Genomic DNA, 20643 nt, shown 5'->3' on the forward strand with positions numbered 1-20643 from the left:
CACTCAGACAAAAGAATTAGATGAAAAGACCTTTAGATGACATTGGATTTTGTCCAGTGATTAATGTTTTGCCAAATATAACTTAGAATGCAGACATATAAATAAAATTAAAAAAAAAAAAAAAGGCACAAAAAAAAAAAGGCACAAACTGTGAAAGGTATCTAGGAGCTAATTTTCTCTGAAGGAGGAAGCTTAACTGTCCATAACATGCATGTTCTTGAAACCAGTAATAGTGTCAGTTGCAAATTTTGTTACGGCAAAGCTGGGATAAAAACTTCATACAGAGATACCTACTGAATCACTAGTTCACACACTACACCTGACCTAAAGCTGCTTTCTTTGCCTACATACCTGTTGTCAACGCAGGACAACAAGGTGTAGAAGTAACTTCAAACTGCAGACAAAACAAACACTGTGCCACGTTAGAGATAGCTACAATGAAGCAGAACCTAGTTCTTAGTTCTGTTGAACTACATGGTTGAACAGAAGACTCAGAAAAAATAAAATCACTATTTGTTGGTAAGGTTAATGAGTTTTGTAACTTCCTTAATCTACAGCAACACATTCCCTCTGTCCCCTATATCAAACCAAACAAAATCAAACAACAACAGTCTCGAAAAGAAAAAATCGATTGAAGAAAAACAAGGCATCTCCTCGGCGGAGCACGGCGGCACTGGACGCGCAGCTGCTCACACAAGCTGCAGCTCCCCGCTTCTTGACCGCTTCCCGAGGCGGCCTCGAGAGTTAGACGTGCCTCCAAATGCCTGAAACCCCCATTACCTTTTCGCAAGCAAGCAAGCCACCCAGCCGCCCCGCTACTCCCCCCCAGGTACGCTCTTTAGGAGACTGCCCCCCAAAAACCTAACCTCAACACCCTTCACCGCCCTAGTGCCGGTAACTACGCACAACACCGGCTGCTATGAGCATGCGCAGAGAGTAAGCGCGACCAGAAGATGCTTCCACCGAGAGCGACGCTTGCCATTGGCTGTCGGAGATTACCGAGTGCTTTCGTGCACCTCCGGCAAGACGCCGAGGGCGGGGGAATGAGAAGCTAAACGGCTAGAACGCGGCGCAGTGTATTGTGGGGCGGGAGAGGAGAGTCACCGCTCTGCTGGGGCCGCCATCTTGCCTGCGTCCGGACTTGCTCCCGCTTTCGGGGCCTGCTCTTTCTCCTCACAGCGGAAAGCGGTGGCAAGGGGGAGAACGACAGGCCCGCCTGGGCGGTGCTGATGCGTGCGGAGCTTCCTCGCACTTCTCTTCGGCGCCGCTAGCGAAGGGGGCGGGGGTGGTCTGAGCGGTCACCGGCGCGGCCTCTCCTTTGCCGGGATGGGTCGGTCCCGCAGCCGGAGCTCGTCCCGCTCCAAGCACACTAAAAGCTCCAAGCACAACAAGAAGAACCGGAGCCGATCGCGGTCCCGCTCCCGGGAGAAGGAGCGGGCGCGGAAGCGATCTAAGTCCCGGGAGAGCAAGCGGAACAGGCGCCGAGAATCCCGCTCCCGGTCCCGCTCTAATACGGCCCCCTCCTCCCGCCGAGACCGGGACCGCGAGCGCGACCGCGCCTCCTCCCCTCCCGACCGCATCGACATCTTCGGGCGCACGGTGAGCAAGCGCAGCAGCCTGGACGAGAAGCAGAAGCGGGAGGAGGAAGAGAAAAAAGCGGAGTTCGAGCGGCAGCGGAAAATGTGAGCCCCGGGTCTGGGCTGGGCGTTTCGGGGGGGCGATGGTGAGGGTGCGAGGGGAAGGAGGACAGGAGGTACTTTGTGCCCGGCTGGCTTTCCCTGCGCTCCTTCCTTCTCCGGACTAGGGCCGCCTGCCATGGGGGTGAAGACGTTTAGGCCCTTGCTGAGGCCTAACCTCTGCCTTTTTTCCCGCCATCCTTCCCTTCCCTGAAGCCTTGGCTCCCTCAGGGGCGTTGGAAGGCGCCGCCGGCACCCTCCCCGCGCCGGCTCCGCTCGATTCCCATCTGCCGCTGGTCTGCTCGGAAACTTCCTCTGTGGCGGGGGCCTCCGCACCGCGGAGGCTTTGTGCTGCATGGCCACAGTGCTCGCCCCTCCCCTCACTGCGTGGCGAGCTGCTTGTGCGTAGCGTGGAGGCGCCTGGGGTTGCTCTGCTAGGGATTTAAGAAATACCATGCATCGATTACAGTAACACTGAGGGTTGGGGCATAGAAGGATGCAGGAGAGGGTCTTTTCATCAGGGACAGTAGTGGTAGGACAAGGGACAATGGGTTTAAGCTTAAACGGGAGATTTAGGTTAGATATAAAGAAGGAATTCTTTATTGTGTGAGTGACGAGGCACTGGAACCGGCTGCCAAAGGAAGTTGTGAATGCACCATCCCTGGCAGTGTTCAAGGCCAGGATGGATGGGGCTTTGAGCAGTGTGGTCTAGTGGAAGGTGTCCCTGCCTGTGTCAGGGGGGTTGGAACCAGATGATCTTAAGGTCTTTTCCAACCATGACCATTCTGTGATTCTTGCCAAATAGGACAGTGGGATCTGGTGACTTGTTTCATTTGAGACCTTTTACTTTTTCAGTTTTTGTTGTGAGGAATGTGGTTATTTTTAAGGTGCGAAGAGACAGAAATTCTGTTTTAATGAACATTGTGCATTAAGATGTTTAGCAGTATTAAGTTATGAAATAGACCTTTATGCAGCAGAGATAACAACGGTTTTAACAGTTGTGATAAAGTGGTACTTGTTCTTTGAGTGTTACAGTTGCTCATTGGAGCACTGAATGTAGAAGCGGCATGTTTTTATGCGTGAAGCCAAGTAGTGCTGTTAATTCTAAGGTGGAGCTTTGAGTTTTATTGAGTGACACTGTTCTACTGAAATATTAATTGTGGTTCAGAAGGCTTGATCACCCTGAGTTGTCACTTTCATATTTATTTGTCAGTAATCTCCTAACTTCAGAATTTGGCAGTGATGTCATCAAAAACTTGCGTAGTAACACAAACGTGAAAATGTTGAAGGCTGGTTGAGTCATTGATCCTAGTTTTGTGGTTTATAATTTTATTCAGTACCTAAATTAATAAAAATATTCCATGCATATCTGTGGTGAAGAATTGGAATGTGTTTAACAATTTGAGAATGCAGTGTAATGCAGATAATGGTTTATTTTAGTATTCTGGAGCTGGTTTAGTTCATGTATAAGTTTTCTATATAAATTAGCTTTGAAATTTAAAAAAAAACCCATGAAGTCTGTATAGAAGGAATATGACATTTGAGTGATATTGGCAACCAGATAGTAAACTTTTGAAGGAGAAACAAAAGTTTCTGGAAAAGATTGAGTATAGAATTTTGATGCTTCTAGAATACAGTTTATATTCCAAAAGAAAAAGTAATAACATTTAATAGAGTAGATAATTTTGTATTTGAGTAAGTAATCTGTAAATTGTGTTACATATGGTAGCATATACTCATGTAGGAAGTACCTCCTTGCTGACTAAATTAACTAGGGGACAGCTCATATATTGAAAGTCACTTTATTAGTCTCGTGTCTGTTCAGACCTTAGTACATAGCCTTCTTCTTTTTCTTACAATGCTAGTTGTCACATTTGCAAGGCCTTTATGGAATTTTTTTTTCCCTCTGAAATCTGATTAAATGTAAACAGTTTCTTTTCTGCAGATTTCATGAAATTAGTCTTAAGAAGTAAATGGTTCATACTAAAACTGCTTTCACATTAATGGCTTGTCTGTTGTTCTGGTGTCATGGCTCAGTAGGTCAGGATGATAAACTTACACCTGTATATAAAATACTGTAAGTTCATGCAATTAAAATAATAGGTATAATCTACAGAACAGATCATTGAGATTTATATCTGGTTACAGTTTTATTTTTGTTATAAAGTCAAAGCCACTATTTATATTATTATATATTTATAATATTGTTACAGCCTTTGAATGTGAAAAGATATATTTGGTTTAATTAAATTCGAATGGAATTACTTGAGCTGAGAAGAAAGAAATGTGTGCAGGCACAGCTTAGTAGTACATCCATCATCAGTTGCTGAGGATATTTGAAAACTTAATTCAGACATGAATATCAGGGGTATTTTTGTAACTATGTGGTATCGTTATTCAGTTAGCTAACTTATTCTAGATTTCCCCAGTGTTAAACATGAAGCTAAAATAAAATAATCATTAAAAAAACCCAAACAACCAAACAAAACCCACAACCCAAAATGTCTGTGGAACAGCGTCTTGTATATACTAAGCTGTATCAGTACAGCATGGTGAGAGTACTTGCAGCTGAACTTGTGGAGCGTTAAAGTAACCCCTTTAAAATAAAAGGATGCTTAGTATATAAAAGATATTTAAAAATTTGTCCAAAAAAATTGTAGATAGTGGCTGGGCAGAGGCATGCTAACAGAATGGGGTTAAATGTTTTTTTTTTCTGGATAGTGGTGGTAAAGACCACAAGATCCTGTGTTGCTTAAGGTAAAGTAAATGCTGGCCTAATGTGCTACCAGATAATTTTGCTGTCTCTTGAATATAAGAATCAAATTTGTCTTCTGGGGCTGAGTGTCTTTAAGTTGAGGGTTCCAAAACTTTTTAATGAAGGAGATAACTATCCATTTGGTTCAGTACACTTTTTGGAAAAAAAAAAGAAAAACCGAGCAAACCAACAACCCAAACAAAAAAAAACCCTAAACCAACAAACAAACCATGAACAGGGGAACTTAAGAGCCTTTTGCCTCTGTATTTCATGTGTTTATCTAGATCAGTATTCCATACTTCATTATCTCCATTTCCATGTTTGCAAATCGAACACTAGGAAATCTAAAAGTTCTGTAATTTTTTTTTTTTTTAAGGAGTTGCTTTTGTGTGTCTCAATATAAATAAGAAAATGCAAACTCAGTAATGACAAGGATATTGACAGAAAAATGACAGGATATTAGGATATTACAGCAGCAGTTGTTATTCTAAATCATGGATTTCTGGTGCTGACAGGCCAGAAGATAAGTTTATAAGATTGTTCCATAGTTAACATAATACTTAAAATGAAAGTTCATTTTCAAGGTTAAAGAGAATAACTTTCTCCCCAAAGCCCATAATAATTCCAAATAAGTAGTATGATACGACACATAGCTATACAGTACTCACTTTTTTTCATCTATGGATATCTAATTGCCATATGGTACTAGTGATTACTACCTGGAAGTATTTTGTTGGTTTTTTTTCTGCCTTTGGTAATAAACCTGGCAAATTGACATAATCTTTTTGTATTCTTTTTAATGAAAACTCGTGACAGTGATCAGGCTAAGTGATAATGCTGCTACAAATAAAAGATAATACAAGAAGACATTTGAATATACTACCAAAATTTAGGACATGGAAAACTATAAAGATTGCAAGAATTTATTTAGCACTTGCTATTTTTTTTTTTTATAGTTATGGTAGAAATCGTTATTATGCTTTATTGTGGTGCTGCAATAAAGATGTTAAGGAGAGCAGAGGTATTTGAAATTTGATAGAGTAGATAATAACTAGATTACAGATACAACATCTGATTCAAATTGTGAATTCTACTGCTTCTGTCTTCCATTTTAGATACTAGGGATTAGTTTGATGCTTCTGAGGTGGTTGCTTTAAGATAAGTTTTACAAGATATTTTCTTAAAATTGAGACCATTTGAATTCCTGAAGGGTAAAGGATGGCCAAAGTTGGATGAGGTCTTTTATTTTTATTTTCCGCTGAAAGTTATCAAGAAGTCAAGATAAGCTGTCTCCTCAAGCTTAGCCTCCTAAAGAAATTAAGGGGTACTATATATGTTATGGTCTGAATGGGTTCCCTGGGATAGAAATACTGATTGCCTGAATATTCATTATCATTAAATGTTAAAAAAGATTTTATGTATGTAAATAATAATATGTAAAAAATATTCTTTCTGCATAATGTGTGTATAAGGTATAAAACTTTTTTAAAGTGGTTCAGGAGCGTGGTTGATGATGTGTATTTGAAAGTTTGTTTCAGTGCAACCATTATTCATTAAAAAGGTAATACTCATGTTTGCATTTTGTAGTCGTCAACAAGAAATTGAAGAGAAACTCATAGAAGAAGAAACTGCTCGAAGAGTTGAAGAGCTTGTGGCAAAACGCGTAGAAGAAGAGTTGGAGAAAAGGAAGGATGAGATTGAGCGAGAGGTTCTCCGCAGGGTGGAGGAGGCTAAGCGCATCATGGAAAAACAGTTGCTCGAAGAACTCGAGCGACAGCGACAAGCTGAACTTGCAGCACAAAAAGCCAGAGAGGTAACGCTCGGTCGTTTGGAAAGTAGAAACAGTCCATGGCAAAACTTTCAGTGTTGGTTTGTGCCTCCTGTTCGGTTCAGAAAGAGATGGAATACAGCAAATCTAATTCACTTCTCGTATAAACTTGCATTGCTGCGAAACTTAATTTCTAGCCTATTCAGGGGAGCTCACTGGTATTAAACAGTTATTCTCCTAAAACCTGAACAAGGATACTGATTTTTAATGGAACTGACCTACATATTTCAGAATTGTTTGAAACTTTTGCCATGGCTGCAGGATTTATCAGCGGTCCTTTCATTTTTGGGGAAGGGTATTGAAAATCTGTAATTTTGTATCCTTAATTTGTTTCATTTTGTTTACCTAGACTGTAAGAGGCTTTTGCCTTCAGTCAGGCAAAAATCAGGGTCCAACAGTGAGCTGCAGTACCTGTCTTTAACAAATAGGTTTCTTATTCTTCACTTAAAATGAACGTTTTCCTTGAGCAAACACTGGACTAATTCTGGGACTTCGAGCATAAGCCCATCCACGTCTTCACGAAGGATCTGTGTCCAAATCATTATATCCAGTTTTAATAACTACTAACAACTCCTTTTTTTTTTTTTTTTTTTTTTTCCCCCAGAAGTTATAAAAGAGCAGGTTGCCCTTGTCTGAAGTCAAGCTGAACATATGACTTGGGTTTTTTGGTTTTTAATCAGCAGCTGGAGCAGAAGCTGAAAATGTCTTTCTGTGAGACAGTAATTTGCTACTAAAGGCTTTGATGCCTGCCTGCACCAATCATTCCAGGATCCAGAAATTTCAAGGCAAATTTTAAAATTGTAAAGGAAATTTGTGCTAAACAGTTAGAAGTCTCAAATGCCTTTTTCATTCTACCTCCTACACAGTTTATCTTAAATTAATATTTTGATTGGCTGACAAAAGGAAAGACAGTAGCAGTGAACCTTTCCCCTTCATATGGTGTGTGACTTGTCTGTCACATATCTTTAATTTGAAAAAAAAAACAACCCCAAAAAAACCCCAAAGCCAAACCACTGAGATACAGCAAATATCAGGAATATTAAATCACACTTATTCTTCAAATTCAAACCGTACTATCAAAGAATTTAAGTTAAATTTAGATGTCTGTAGTCAGCGATTGCTTCATGTATATAGGTTTTCGGTTGATCAGATGGATGACTACTTTTTTTTTTTTTCTTCCAAGTATTTTTGCTATTGTCAATGTGATGTGATGAAGTCCCATCGGTTCTTTGTAATGCAGAATAACCCTCCATGCCTGGAGTGAAGTGTGCTAGCTAGTAGCTGGTTACTAGTCATAGTAAGAAGTTTTCATATGCTTGCTTTGTTCGTATTAACTTTTTTTTCTTACACAGACACAAACCTCTGGCTAACTTTAAATCTTCCAAATATTAAAATAATTTGGATATATATTACCTGAACTGAAACGCCTCAAACTTTCATGCAGTCTTCATATTTGAGTTGTATAACAGAGTTCCATAAAATTCACCAAGAAAACAATTGCAAGGCTTTATTTCCTGATCTTGCCTTCCCTGGACTCGTGAATTCCAAGTTCAGACTGCAAATGACAGTTTCAGCTGTCTTAAAATTGTCAAAATATTGAATGTTAAGTCCATTCTCCCCATGAAAGAAGCCCATAGCTCCATGAAGTATGGATTACCATTTGTATTTTTCACTAACAGTAAATGTATTTTTCTTATTAATTGTTTGCCTTAGGAATGATTTACATATTTTTGTTCCTTCTTATCATAAACATCTGCATTCCTCAGCTCAGCCTTCCCTGTATGTTGTTTCTTTATAAATGGTTGAGCTGCTGATGCAGGTATTGCCAAGCTAACAGTACAAATCATTTTAAAGAGGAAGCTGGCGTGTATGGCAGCCGAGGAGCACACTCTGCAGGACACTGGACAAGACAGTAAATATTCAACTTTTAATGCTGATTAAAGGAGTATAGGTAAAGAATACGTAGGTATACTTAATTGGTGAGACAAACTATTCACTTTATTTATATTTTCTATATTACTTTTTAATTTGGTAAATACTATCCAGTTTTTGTAGTTGTCCTTGTTGATTTGTGTGATATTAAAATTCTAGTAATAAATTGTCAGGATTCTGTGATTAGGGAGGGTTTAGTTGGTTGCTGTTTGGACTGGGCGGGGTTATATAAATTGAGTGCTAGAAACCAGTATTAGTGGCTGCGCAGTTTACCGTTGTGAGACAAAATAGGTGGCTATAAAGCTGCCACTTTAAGTCAGTTCACAAAAGAATTCTGAGAAAGATTAGTGAATGTGCAGAAATGAGTATTTTACTTTACTAACATCTTGCCCTGTCCTCCCATTTAGGAAGAAGAGCGTGCAAAGCGTGAGGAACTAGAGCGAATACTAGAAGAGAATAATCGAAAAATTGCAGAAGCACAAGCTAAACTGGTATGTGAAGATGTAGTTAACTGTTCTGTAGGGGAATACAGGTCCCTCTGCCTGATTTGCAACACAATTGAATAAACAAATTGACCCTTTCTGGAGTTTAACTTGTCTGTTGCTGGTTATGTCAGTAGTGTTGCTCTTCTCTTGAGCATATGAAACCAGATCCTTAGCAGTAACACTGGTTTGAAAAAAAGCTCAGGTGCAGTTAATTCAGAGGAAGATAGCTGCCTTCAGAATTTAAAAAGTACATGTCTTTTTTTTACTGTATCTTGCAGGGAAGGTTGAAGTAAGTTTGCAAATTATATTCTGCTTCTAAAACAGAAGTGACAACTTATGTTTTGTTGAGCAGGACAAGTACAAACTGGATTTTTGACTAGTATAGCATTGATGTACAAGTGCTGAAAGGGACTTTCAGCGTAAGCTTAAAATGTCTTACATTACGAAAGTCTAGTTTATACTGGTTTCCAAGACTATTTAAGCAGGTGTCTGCCTCTTGAGAACATTCAGTATGATTTAGCTGATTCTAATCAATTAATGATAACCCCAAACTAAGCTGCTTGTAAATCCTGATGGAACTCGTACTGGTTTCAATTACCCAAGTAATTACACCATTTTCAGATAAAGACAATGCTTCTTAAAATTGCTTGAACTATGTCTGCTTTACACCTCTTTCTGTTTTACCCTTTTCCCAACCTCATATGGTGGAAATGGGACAATTAGAAAATTGAAAGTATAAACTGACAAAATGAACAAAATAAGCACCTTTAGAAGACCACTGGAAGAGCTGTAAGAACCGTAAGTCAGTGTAAGGATTGGCTTGTTAGAAATCAGGTAAACATGGTTTTGAATTTGGAGGGGGGGTTACATGTATTTTTGAGTGGGGAGACCTCTGAAGGTCTGTTACATCATTATATTGTGCTTTCATTTGACATGACAGGTGTCAGGGGAATTTCTCCATGCACACACGGACTTCCTTAATTAAAATGTAATGTATTGATATGTATTGATTGCAAAGCAATGCTGAAAAGCACTGCCTGTAAGCACTCAAGATTTCTATATGTTAGCTGTAGAAAGTTTTCAGTGTTTCTTCTGCATTCAAATAACAGTTTACAAATAGTTTCATTGAAACCAGCTAGGGCCATCTAGCTCAGGTAGAACTGCTTACATACCTGTGCAGGATTGGACCTGTTTGGAAGTTAATACAGACTTGTAAATTACTTTTATGAGTACAAAATATGCTGGCCTAAATTCTACAATTTTCATATATAGGCTGAAGAACAATTGAAAATTGTTGAAGAACAAAGAAAGATTCATGAGGAGAGGATGAAACTAGAACAAGAGAGACAACGTCAGCAAAAGGAAGAGCAAAAAATTATCCTGGGCAAAGGAAAGTCTAGGCCAAAACTGTCCTTCTCACTAAAAAGCCAGGATTAAATTGCAACTCTGAACTCTTAAAAGAAACAAACAAACAAAAAAAACCCAAACCAACAACCACCAACAAAAAAGGAAAAATGGAAAAAAAAAAACCAACCCAACAACTTCGTATGGTAGCTTCATGTTGAAGTGTGGGGTTTTTCTTTTTTTTTTTTTTTTCCCCTCTCTGGTTTTTTTTTTTTTTGTGTTTTTTTTTTTTTCCTTTTGTCTTTTTTTGGAAGTCTGGAAAGCTAGCTTGTTCTGATAGGGGCTGTGCTCTGCAATTCTTAATTTTTTAAAACTTCCATTAAGTTAAACCCTTATCAGATCATTATTGCATTTTTAGAGTGCAGTCTGTTCTCATCAGTTTTGTAACTGTATTAGTTGTCTGAAGCAGATCAGGTCACTTTGAATTGTGTATGATCTGGTAAGGTTTTACTGACCTACTCATCAGAGTTTGACTCTGATAGTTGACAGGACTTTATACTGGGCATTGCTGACTTTTAATTTTATTTTTTTTTTAAGTCAGTAAATACATGAATAAATTGCCATAGTATTACTGGACTTCTGTGGTTTATTGTTAAATCAGTGTCGTATGATACTGTCCCATTGTTGCGCTTGATGTTCCTGATACAGGTAAGGAAATAGTTTGTCATTTCTGCTATGAATACATAGAGGGAGTTCAGTATTGTCTCTGTTAGATTTGTTTTTATTACATTGACAGCATTCAACCAGCTTTCCCCGTTGTGTAAATAAACTGATTTGCTGAATAAAGTGAAAGTCTTAAATTCATATGTTTAAGTAAATTTTTTTAGTACAGATCTATAAACGGTTATAAAAGTGACAATTCACATTATTAAATTCAAGATTATAATAGTATTTTTTTAAATTTTGCTTTAAACTACTGTGGCTTCTACTTATAATGCAAAATTACACACAGTAACAAATCCCTGCAGTTGTGAATGTTTTTGATGGCTGCTGCTGTTTTCATGAATGTTGGCTTTTATTCTGACAGAGACTTATTTCAGCCATAGTATCATGTTTAAACAGCTGTTTGGCTTACTGCACTCAGACCAATACTTTGGTATCTAATCCCTTTCGGTTCACATCGTAATATAGTATATTGTATAAGTTAAGGTCATGACCATATAATGAATCTGATGGATCCTAAAGGATTTAAAAATTGAAGGTTTTTCTCCCCAAAGGACTGGACCGGCTAGCATCCTTGAAGTGAAAAACAGAAAGTGAGATTCTATCTAAATACGTTGTTTTAGCCAGAAAGCAACTGTTATTTGTATACAGGTCTTGAATGTTGTCCATTTATATATACAGGTTTTATTTTGAAAAATTAAACTACAGATTGAAAACTATATATAAAATTCCCCTTTTTGTATATAATTATTCTACCAAAACCGGGATTACTATAGCTTGTCCAGTTCTAAATCTTTCTCCTGTTGGTGTGCGACTTCGGTATAAACCATAAAATGAAAGTTAAGTAGTTGCCTGAGCATTTGAATGTCACTGGACAAAGTTGGAAATAATTCCTGATATTCCCAAAGGATCTGTTTCTGTAGGTTTGCCAAATTAAATGTGTGGGAGCAAGTTGACATGCATTGCTTTGTCCAGTATGTTAAGAAAAATGTGAAGACAGTAAAATACCTACACTATTACTGTACTTAAATTTGTCTATATATTGTTACAGAAGAAGGTTGAAGTTTGCTTAATGCATAAAAACAAAAGCTGAAGCCAAATAAATTGTGTACATGACCTGTTGGCAGGAGCAGGCTGTATTTAAAACTTAACTGATACCTGTATTTCTAAACCAGAAAACATCCCCTGTTCCCTTATGAGTAACAAGCTATTAAAAGTCAATACTCAAAACAGACCTATGCATTTTTGTTTCATCTTCTGAAAGCAAGAAGTTCACACACGTGCAGTTGTGGTATCGAGTATTTTTTTTCTACATAATGAATTTGCAGCTAAATAATAACATCTGTTTTTTACACTTGACATTGTGTAGGCTTAGACTTTGTTGTTTCCAGTAGTGTTCCTTTAGGACTACTGTGTGAACAAAATATCTGATCACTGTTTAATCACCCCTTCTGTCATTCCTACCTGCCTTGCCTTCTCTCTGCCCTCAAAAAGGAAGAGCAGATAAAGTGGTTATATATTTCTTTTCTCCTCCCATCCCTGCCCCCCGCCCCCCCCCCCCCCCAAAAAAAAAAATGTGTTCAGTTGGTAGAAATCACTGTCTCTTGGCTTGTCCTGAAGTATACAGTATTTCTTGGATAGTTTTTTGTAGACCCAGTGTGGGAGGATTCCACATTTATTATTCTGGGGCTTGCTTTCTTTTCAAAATTATCATAGGGCTTCAGGGATGCTGTCAATTTCTAGGAAAATAGAGGTGCACACAGTTTAGGAGGGGGTAAAGTGACCTTTGATGATAAGGATTTGATGTTCTTACATTCCTTTAAAACATGATACCTGACTAGTGCAAAGTAGGTTAGAACATAGGCTGACATATGTAGTGAGTGAGTATGAGCTCTGTGGCAGGGTCTACAGAAGGATATTGGCCTGCCTAGAGAAATTGCTCCTAGAATTTGCATTGGGTGTTTAATTTTGATTTCATTACAGTTTGAAGTTTCAACTTCAAATTTTGGTTAGATGATTTTTGGTTTATTCCAGGGCTTTGTGTGTTGGGGCTTTTTTCTTCCCTTCCCCCAGGGAGGCAGGTAGGCATTTCCTGTTACCACCTACCTTCAGCAGTATTCATTTACCTTCTATGATAAGAGATCTTAGTTTTCGCAATGCCTGTTCACAAATGCCCTGGAGCATTATTTTAATACTGAACAATGCATCTCTCCAGCAGAGGTGGGAGAGAGCAGGAGGCCTTTACAGCAGTGTCCTAGCAGTGTGCTGTTAGTTTGGAGATTTGTTAAACTGCCCTTTGAACTTCCCATGTTCATTATCATCATTTTTCCAAGCACAAGTGGAAAGCTGACTGCAGTGAGATATGTTGGAGAGCCGGTGTCCTTGAAGCTTAGCAAAGCAGACAATTAGGTTAGCAAGATGTCTAAGCTGCCAAGCAACTGTGTGCCTGCGTATAGACAGATATGTCAGTATTATCTTACTGAAGTATCAATACTTCATCTGCTTCATATCTTGTCTTGAAAAAGGATGTCTTCATTGTCTCTCCTTTTCTTTGAAGCTTTCTGTCACCTCATATGCCTCACCCTTGCTGACTTGAAGATTGTAAACCCCTCTTTCTGATGCTATAAACGTTCTCTCTTAAAGTGGTTTGGACTTTTTTGTGCCATTTTTTGCATGTACACCTAATATGAAGGTGCTGGCTGTGATTCGGTTTGAACTGCATGAAGCATCTCTTTAAACATTTTCAGAGTATTTGGGCGATGTGTGGTCCTTTTGGCAAGCAGGAAGAAAACTATTAGCTCAGTTACTGTAGGGTCTCGACTCAGTGCAAGTTCAGGTGGAATTCATGCTGATAAAAAACACTTCTCAGTTTGCATTACAGAGATTATTTATTTCTGAAGAGAACAGTAGAGCTGCCTGTGTGCCTAAGGCTCATTCCAAGACAGGAGGATATGGGCGAAGTGCCTGGGCTGGTACAGTTTTGGACCAACGGGCTGGTACAGTTTTGGACCAACAGGCTGGTCCAGTTGGAGTTGAACCATGACTTTCATGCACCTCTGTTCCATTTCTGTGCTAGTACCACTGAACACATGCACGTTGGGGTTATCCCCATCTTCCCATCCTGCTGTTTTGTTTGCCAGCTGGGGAGTGCTAAAGCTCTGTTGACATTTCCATGTTGAGCAACCTAATGCTTCCCATTGTCTTTGCTGGACAGACAAACTTAAGGGTTAGGCTGGCCCAGTGGTCAGCTCTGCTCAAGTGCATGTAAACCTCTACAAAAAGACGGTCATGCAGCAGAGGTTTGATCCCTGGTCTTGTTTCTCCCCCACGTTATCACAGGCCACAAAATAATGCAGCAATTTTTGTTTTCACAGAGTGATACTGGAAAACAGTATAAAAATAAGTCAAATGAAGAATTAAAATGCATAGTTAGGATGTACTTCTTGCCTGATTTTATTACAAGGCTGCTTGAATTCCTTAGCTGTGTTGAGGAGAGGCCATTCTCATTTTCTAAGAAGCTATGGTTAACCAAATTGCGGTTATAAAACAGACATGGAGGAGACAAATTAACATCTAGCTATACACTCTATCATAAAGTGCAGAAAATGCATTGTTACAGTTTAGGAGCTGTTTCAAGTATCCAGCACAGTTGGCCTTTCCTAGAAACAATAAACAACCCATTTAAATCAGTGTTAATCACTTGTCTTTATTAAAAGTAGTAGGAATTGCACCTACTGAGTTATTCTTGACATTAAAAACTGCCGAATTTTCAAGTAATAATGAAGCTTTTCTACTTAATAAAAGATTTCATGTCCCATGTATTCTAATAGCCGATGTTCAGACTGATGTTTAAGAGAGTCGGGTTGCGGGCCCAATCCCGATCCCTTTCGGATTAGCTGCCCTTTTTGTTATAGATTTTATAGGCTCGGAGCCAATATTTATGCAATTATTGCCCCTGTCACTGTCGAAAAGAAGCCGAAAGGAGTTGATTATTGAGCTGTAAACCCGATTTTTGCTGTTACGCTGGCTGAGGTACAGGAAATCAAGGTTTGAGCAGTGCAAATAGCAGAGTGCTGGTTTTCCCTGAAGGCAGAGGGAAAAGCAGGTCTCACCTGCTCGCTGGCCCGCTCATCTGTCCGTCCGTCCGTCCATCCGTCTGTCGGAGGCCGAGAGCGGGGGGCCGCGGCGCCGGTCCCACGGCGGCAGCAGGATTTCCTCTCCCCGAAGCCTGTCCCCTGCGCGTTTGTCTGCCAGGAAACCGTGTTCCCGCGAAACCCGAAATATCTGCCGGGACCTCCTCCTGAGATAGCCCCCGACAAGCCGCGGCTGAAGGCCATTGCTAACTTCCTAACATTTGTGAGCTTGTTCTGCTTCTAACCCTCCGGCCTCAACACGTATTCTCACGTTTCCTCCGTGTCCGAGGCGATTTTTGCTGCTCCTCGGAGGCGGAACGGGAAAGTTGGAGGTCAATGCAGCGGGCGGCGTGGGAACGGGGATGGGGACGGGGATAGAGACGGGGAGGGAGCGCAGCCGCACCGCGGCTGCCGCCGCAGCCCCTCTGCCGCTCCCGGCCGCGGGTCCGAAGGGACCCGAAGTCACTCTGCAGCGCGGAAAGCGCTCCTCGCCCTGACCCCCAGCCGCGGGGATCGGCCCCTCCTGCGAAAGGAGTGATCTGTGGTGAGCAGCCACCGAGTCCGTGTTTCTTTGGATGTCTTCAACCTTTGTTGCTTAGGTTATCTCGGAGATAAGTTCAAGTTTTTATCTAGGTTCTTAGTTAAAAGGATTTTATTAACGCTGATCTTTATGCGCCTACAGCACGCATAAAAAAGGATGCTGAGCAGAGTAAACCAGCTGTATTTACGTAAAATAATTAGCCGCTGGACAATAGAAGTTGGGCGATATATTTAGCTACATGAGGATATTTTCAGACAATACCAGGGCTCTTCATTTCCTCTGGTTTACTTAAAACAAGGATACGGAGAGTTAGAGGTCACAGTTTACTCACAGCTTTTGCAAAACACCGCTGGTAACCTTTTGGTTCAAAACAAACAGAAGCAGCGGCTTCACAAAACTGAGGTAAAGCTATTTTACACGTCTCTGTTGCTTAGAAGAGTTTATCAGGCTCTGTGTTTACAGTGGCTCACGACTGGATACAGACCACACATTTGTTCAAAAGTTTAATAATTAAGTACTTTCTTCCCCTTGCCGGCGAAGCTCTCCTTTGATGCCCCTCGATGTGCATAGATACCTAGTCTCTGCCTCTCACTTGAGCGCTAAATTTCCGTCGTGGGAATCGGATCCTTTTCCACCAAATTGCGCCTCCGGATCTGCAGTTCCTTCCTCACTGCAAATTAAATTTAATTAAGCAGTTTGCTTAAAACGCATTCGATATTTCGTGTGAAAAGCAAACTGATTTCCTTGTTTCCTTGAGTGGTAGATTTCTTTAAGGGAACTACCCAACACAATTAGTACAAAATCTATAGGGCATTGAGCGCGCCTCTGCTCCCCTTCCCCGTCTCTTGCGAGGGAAAGGAATGGTCTCTGCCAGGCAGGGCGGCGAAGGCTGGAGCGCCAGTTGAGTTTAAAATGGGGGGTGGGGGGGTGGGGGGGAGCGAATATTTCCTTCCAAATTGACCAGTGAAATTTATTTCACTATGCCAGTCGTTTACCTTCTAAGGGCTTCTTCACCTTCGTCTAAAAGCCGGAGGAGCTCCACCGCTAACCCGATTGAAAAAATAAATAAATAAAAAATGACCGTATTTCTCCGGGAATAAAATTGTGCGAAATTGGCTCCTTATTACCGTCCTTTGTAGAGTGTTCTTAACTAAAAGGTAGGGAAATGACAGAAAAAGAGCGCTGTGATTTCCTGCGCTTTAACTTTCAATCCTTTCTGCAGATACTATTTTGGCACGAAATCCCTGCTGGAAGAAATTCGGCAACCCCCTCCATTTCACGGGTCTGACTTTGACACGGTACAACCGGTGTTCAGCCACCGCGCAGCTCCCGGCGAGAACCACCACCAGGGCAGCGACACCGGCGCCTCGTTTGTCGTTTGCCGCCGTCTCTTCTCTCGGGGGGATAGACACGACCGCGAAGGGTGCGGGCAGGGCAGGAGGCGAAGGAGCGGCGGGGGGGCAGACACGGCCGAGTGCGGTCCGGTCCCTCCGCGGACGGCGCTGGCCGCTAGTGGGCGCTGTGTCCCCGTGGAAGCCCGGTGGAACGCCGGTCGCGGCGGCGGGCGCGCACCCGCAGGGGGGGCTCCGCGGCCGCCTCGGTGCCCTCCGCACTCCGAAGTGGCGGGAGGGCGTCCCCCGGAGCAGCATCCCCGGCCCTGTCCGCTGGTAGATCCCTCTTGGTCAGGAATTAATAGCAAAGTGAAATAAAAGGCCGAGCTGCCAGCGAGGTACGCGGGGTCTGAAAACAACCAGATCCGAAAATAGCCCCTCAACCCCCACGTTATGGACGGGAAGGAAAAGGCGCTGAGCGACCGCCAGAGAAAGGCGAGGGAGACCGCAGCCGCCCTCAGCGCCCTTGATTACGCCGCATCCCTTTGACGGGCTCCGCGTGTCCCGCTCCCCTCCGTTTCCTGGCCAATTGTCCCGCAACCAGGTAAAACTTCGCGCACCCAGAACCCCGTGGTAAGGGCCTGTCGGCACCGAGCGTGGGAAAGCCCCCCGCTCCTCCGGCAACCGCAGAAAGTTGCGCGGGGAGCTCCGCACCAGCGGAGACCCGGCCCTTCCCCGCGGAGGTGTCGGCGTCCTCGGAGCGCCATCAGCAGTGCTCTCCCGGGGGTGGGGGAGTCCCGCGGCCCCCGCTGTTTAAACAGCAGTGTACTTGAAAAACGTCAAGTTTTTACGTTTGAAAAAATCCGAAAAAAAAAAAAAGACTTTTTGGGGATTTATTTTTCATTTTTATTTTTTCTCCCCGCGTGGGCCAGTCGCGCCTGCTGCACAGCCCCGGCGTGACTAAGAGCGAGTGGGCTTTCCCCTTGCTTCGGCGGCCGCCCGCAGCACGACAGAGCCGGGCGCCGATGGGTGTTACCTGCCGGCCCCGCTCGGCTCGGCAAGGCTCGGCCCTGCTCGGCTCGACGGGGTTGGGCTCGGCCCGCCGCGGCCCCGCCCGGCGGTAAGTGACAAGCGCGGCGCCCAACCAGCGCGGCGGTCCGGCGGCGGCCCTATGAGCGGCGGCGGCGGGGCGGTGGGGCCGCGCTTATATGGGTACAGCGGCGCGCTGCCGCCAGCTGCGCTCCTGCGCCGGGGACCCGCCGGGCCGGCAGTAGCGGAGGAGCAGCGGTATCACGGGCTGGCGGCGCCGCGGCGGGAACGGCCGTGGCTGGCGCCGCTCCTCCTCCCTTCTCCGCGCTGGGCTGCGCAAGTCCCACGGCCGGCTTTCCTCCTCCGTGTCCTGCCGCCGGGGCGCGCACTGCGGATCGCGCAGCGGGAGAGAGGGACGTTCTGGTGCAGCGGACCCCCCTTTTCGTTTCTTTTTACTTCTAAAAATACTCGTATTTTCGCCACGCTCCGTCTGCCCAGGCTCCGCTCGGGGGGCTTTGCCAGCGACAAGGACAGCAGTGGCCCCCCAGGAAAGCCGGAGCCTTGCGGATGCGCCTCCCCGGGACCGGTGGAACTGACTCTCGGAGTGGATTTATTGACTCGCGGTTGCTTCTGAGCTCCCTGAAACAGCCTGGGCTGGTGCCTGCGCGGATTGCAAACTGCAGGGAGCACTGAGAGGCACACGGGGGGAGCCTCCTGCCGAGGCCGGGTCCCTCTCCTCCAAACCTTGTATTTTACGTTTGTTTTACTTTTTATTTTTTTCTTTACTCCTTTTCACGCCAGCATTAGACACTGTGAACGTGTATGGCGCACTGGATCCAAATGGGAGTTGGCAGTTTGAGTGGCATCTTCCAAGGCAGCCGGGAGACCCCCACTAAGAGGAAGGACTGAGCGTTGCATTATTTTTGTTGTTTGTTGTCGTTACTGATGTTATTTCGGAGGTAGCTTGGATTTTACCTCGCAGGAGAATTCCCTACACGCGAGCGGCATACATGACTCAGTAGATCTGTCTGCAGCTCTCACCAAGCGCATCGTCGACCCTTCGCGTCTGAATTTTATTTTTCTCACTACTAGTAGTAGTATTTCTTAGCGCTCCACCGCCCCGGCCGCTGGGATACCGCTGTGTCCCCCCCCCGCTGTTGCCGTCAGGTGCGGGGGAGTTGGCGAGGCTGCGGGAGGGACTCGTCGCCGCCGCGACCATGGCAGCGCGGAGACGAGACGCCTCCGCCTGGAAGTGCTGTTGGGGAGTCGCGATGGTTTTATGCAGAACTGCGCTGGCGAGGTCCATCGTTTTAGACCCCATTTATTGGAATTCCTCCAACCCCAAGTAAGTTTCCAGCCCCTTCCCGCTTCCCCTCCGGAGTCGGCGGTGCCCTCCGCGGCGGTACGACGGGAAAGGAGGGGGGACGGGGTCGGAGCCGCGGGGACGGGGCGGGGGAAGCTGCGAGAGGCGGCTGCTGGGGTCTCCATGCTGGGCTGGCAGCAGCATCTGGGCCTCTCCGCTGCGCGGGGCCCGTGTCGCGGCGGAGGTGCCCCGCCGCCCCTCGCCGCGACGGGAGGGAGGGCCCCGGGAGGGGGAGCCAGAATGGGGCGGCAGCGGGAGGCTGAAACCCGCATGTGGTGTGTGGGTTGCGCGCTCCGCTCTCGCGGAACCGCCGCCTCGGGGTCGGAGGTGCGGCGGAGGCCGGCGGAGCTGTGCCGCGCTGGGCTGCCAGGGAAGGGTGATACTCTTCAACTTCTCCGTTTGCAGATGCAAACTCATCCCATTGACTCCAGCGAAGTTAACATCTGCTTATAACAGGGCTAAATTTGGTTGTGGAGTTGATGGTATCAAGGCACATGTCAGTGAGTAATGAACTAAGCATTATCCATCACACAACCATTTAGTGTCATTCTTCATTAACAAACCCAGGCAAAAAAGTTCGTGTGTTCCCAGGGCTTCGCTGTCAAAGCACACCCTTAAAACAGAAGCATATACTTTTAAAGAAAAGTTCTTAAACATACAAAATTATTGCTATGGGGAAGAGGAACTTTTTGGGAAGTGGGCTCTTTCTAGCTGAAGTAGTGATGAAAAACTAATTTCACTTCTTTCTCCTTTTATTTTTGAAGTGCATAATAAAAGTTGCCTTTGTTAGTTGTGAAATTCTTTGAACTTTTGTGACTAAACTGTTTAGAAAACAAAAATCACTACAGGAAAAATATTTTGTAACGAGTCTGGGGAATTTTACACCAGAAATACGTTAAGATAATTTCTTTTAACTCATGCTGTATCTTCAGTTGCCTATAATTTGCTTTTAAATATATGTATTGTGTTAATTGAATTTAGAATGTCCCATTAAATCCAGTAAGTACACGTTTTGTTTTCCCGGGAGACTTTTTGGAGGAAATGTCAGGTGGTGATGAGAAAAAAACGAATGGAGTATTTCCTGAATCGGGGATTAATCCTGTGTAGGTGGCAGGATCTGCAGGAGTTTGGTGAAGATTTCAAAGTTTGAATTGGAAGTACCATCTCAAGTTTGTTAGTCTTGTTTTACAGCCATCATTACCTACCGTTGTTCCCACGGAAGGGTAAACTTGCTGCCGATTTCTGCTGGCATTTTTCGGTAATAGATGTATTTGCCGTGTCTCTATACGGTTTCTTTACTGAAAAGTTTTTCTGATCCTGAAAAAAAAAATAAAATGCTGTGGATTGCTCAGTTAACTTTCCATTCCGAACACTGTGCGACATGATCATTTTATATATGCGCCAGGTGGGAAGCCAGTTACAGTGAAACAAAGTTTAGCTCCAGTCTCTGGCTCTGCACTTTATATGATGCTACACAGCTAAGCCTTTCTTTGGCTTAAGAAA

At 43.6% G+C, this 20643-nt stretch overlaps 2 protein-coding genes across 3 annotated transcripts in view; both read left to right on the forward strand.

The window, feature by feature from the left end:
* The first annotated feature begins 1063 nt into the window (after positions 1 to 1063).
* On the forward strand, positions 1064 to 11977 carry ARGLU1 (arginine and glutamate rich 1). 2 transcript variants are annotated; one of them, XM_065677950.1, is made up of 4 exons: positions 1066 to 1682; positions 6019 to 6244; positions 8599 to 8682; positions 9949 to 11977. In XM_065677950.1, the coding sequence occupies exons 1-4, from the start codon at positions 1327 to 1329 to the stop codon at positions 10111 to 10113; spliced, it is 831 nt and encodes a 276-aa protein (XP_065534022.1). In that variant the 5' UTR covers positions 1066 to 1326; the 3' UTR covers positions 10114 to 11977. The 2 variants fall into 2 exon arrangements, with proteins under 2 accessions (XP_065534023.1, XP_065534022.1); XM_065677951.1 differs by lacking the exon at positions 9949 to 11977 and having other exon boundaries at positions 1064 to 1682; positions 8114 to 8681.
* Positions 11978 to 17996: 6019 nt separating this feature from the next.
* EFNB2 (ephrin B2) overlaps positions 17997 to 20643 on the forward strand; it is a 45680-nt gene continuing 43033 nt past the window's right edge. The window contains exon 1 of the mRNA XM_065677953.1: positions 17997 to 19122. Coding sequence (XP_065534025.1) covers positions 18995 to 19122 — 128 coding nt within the window. The 5' untranslated portion in view covers positions 17997 to 18994. The remainder of the gene's footprint in view (positions 19123 to 20643) is intronic.

Source organism: Lathamus discolor, chromosome 4 (genome assembly GCF_037157495.1).
Source record: "Lathamus discolor isolate bLatDis1 chromosome 4, bLatDis1.hap1, whole genome shotgun sequence".
Taxonomy (NCBI): Eukaryota; Metazoa; Chordata; class Aves; order Psittaciformes; family Psittacidae; genus Lathamus; species Lathamus discolor.

What these genes read in the sequence shown, in the direction of transcription:
- ARGLU1 (XM_065677950.1), top strand. Translation starts at nt 1,327, where the DNA reads ATGGGTCGGTCCCGCAGCCGGAGCTCGTCCCGCTCCAAGCACACTAAA. An exon ending in CAGCACAAAAAGCCAGAGAG is followed by an intron (nt 6,245 to 8,598) that starts GTAACGCTCGGT and finishes CCTCCCATTTAG; the next exon opens with GAAGAAGAGCGTGCAAAGCG. An exon ending in CAGAAGCACAAGCTAAACTG is followed by an intron (nt 8,683 to 9,948) that starts GTATGTGAAGAT and finishes TTTCATATATAG; the next exon opens with GCTGAAGAACAATTGAAAAT.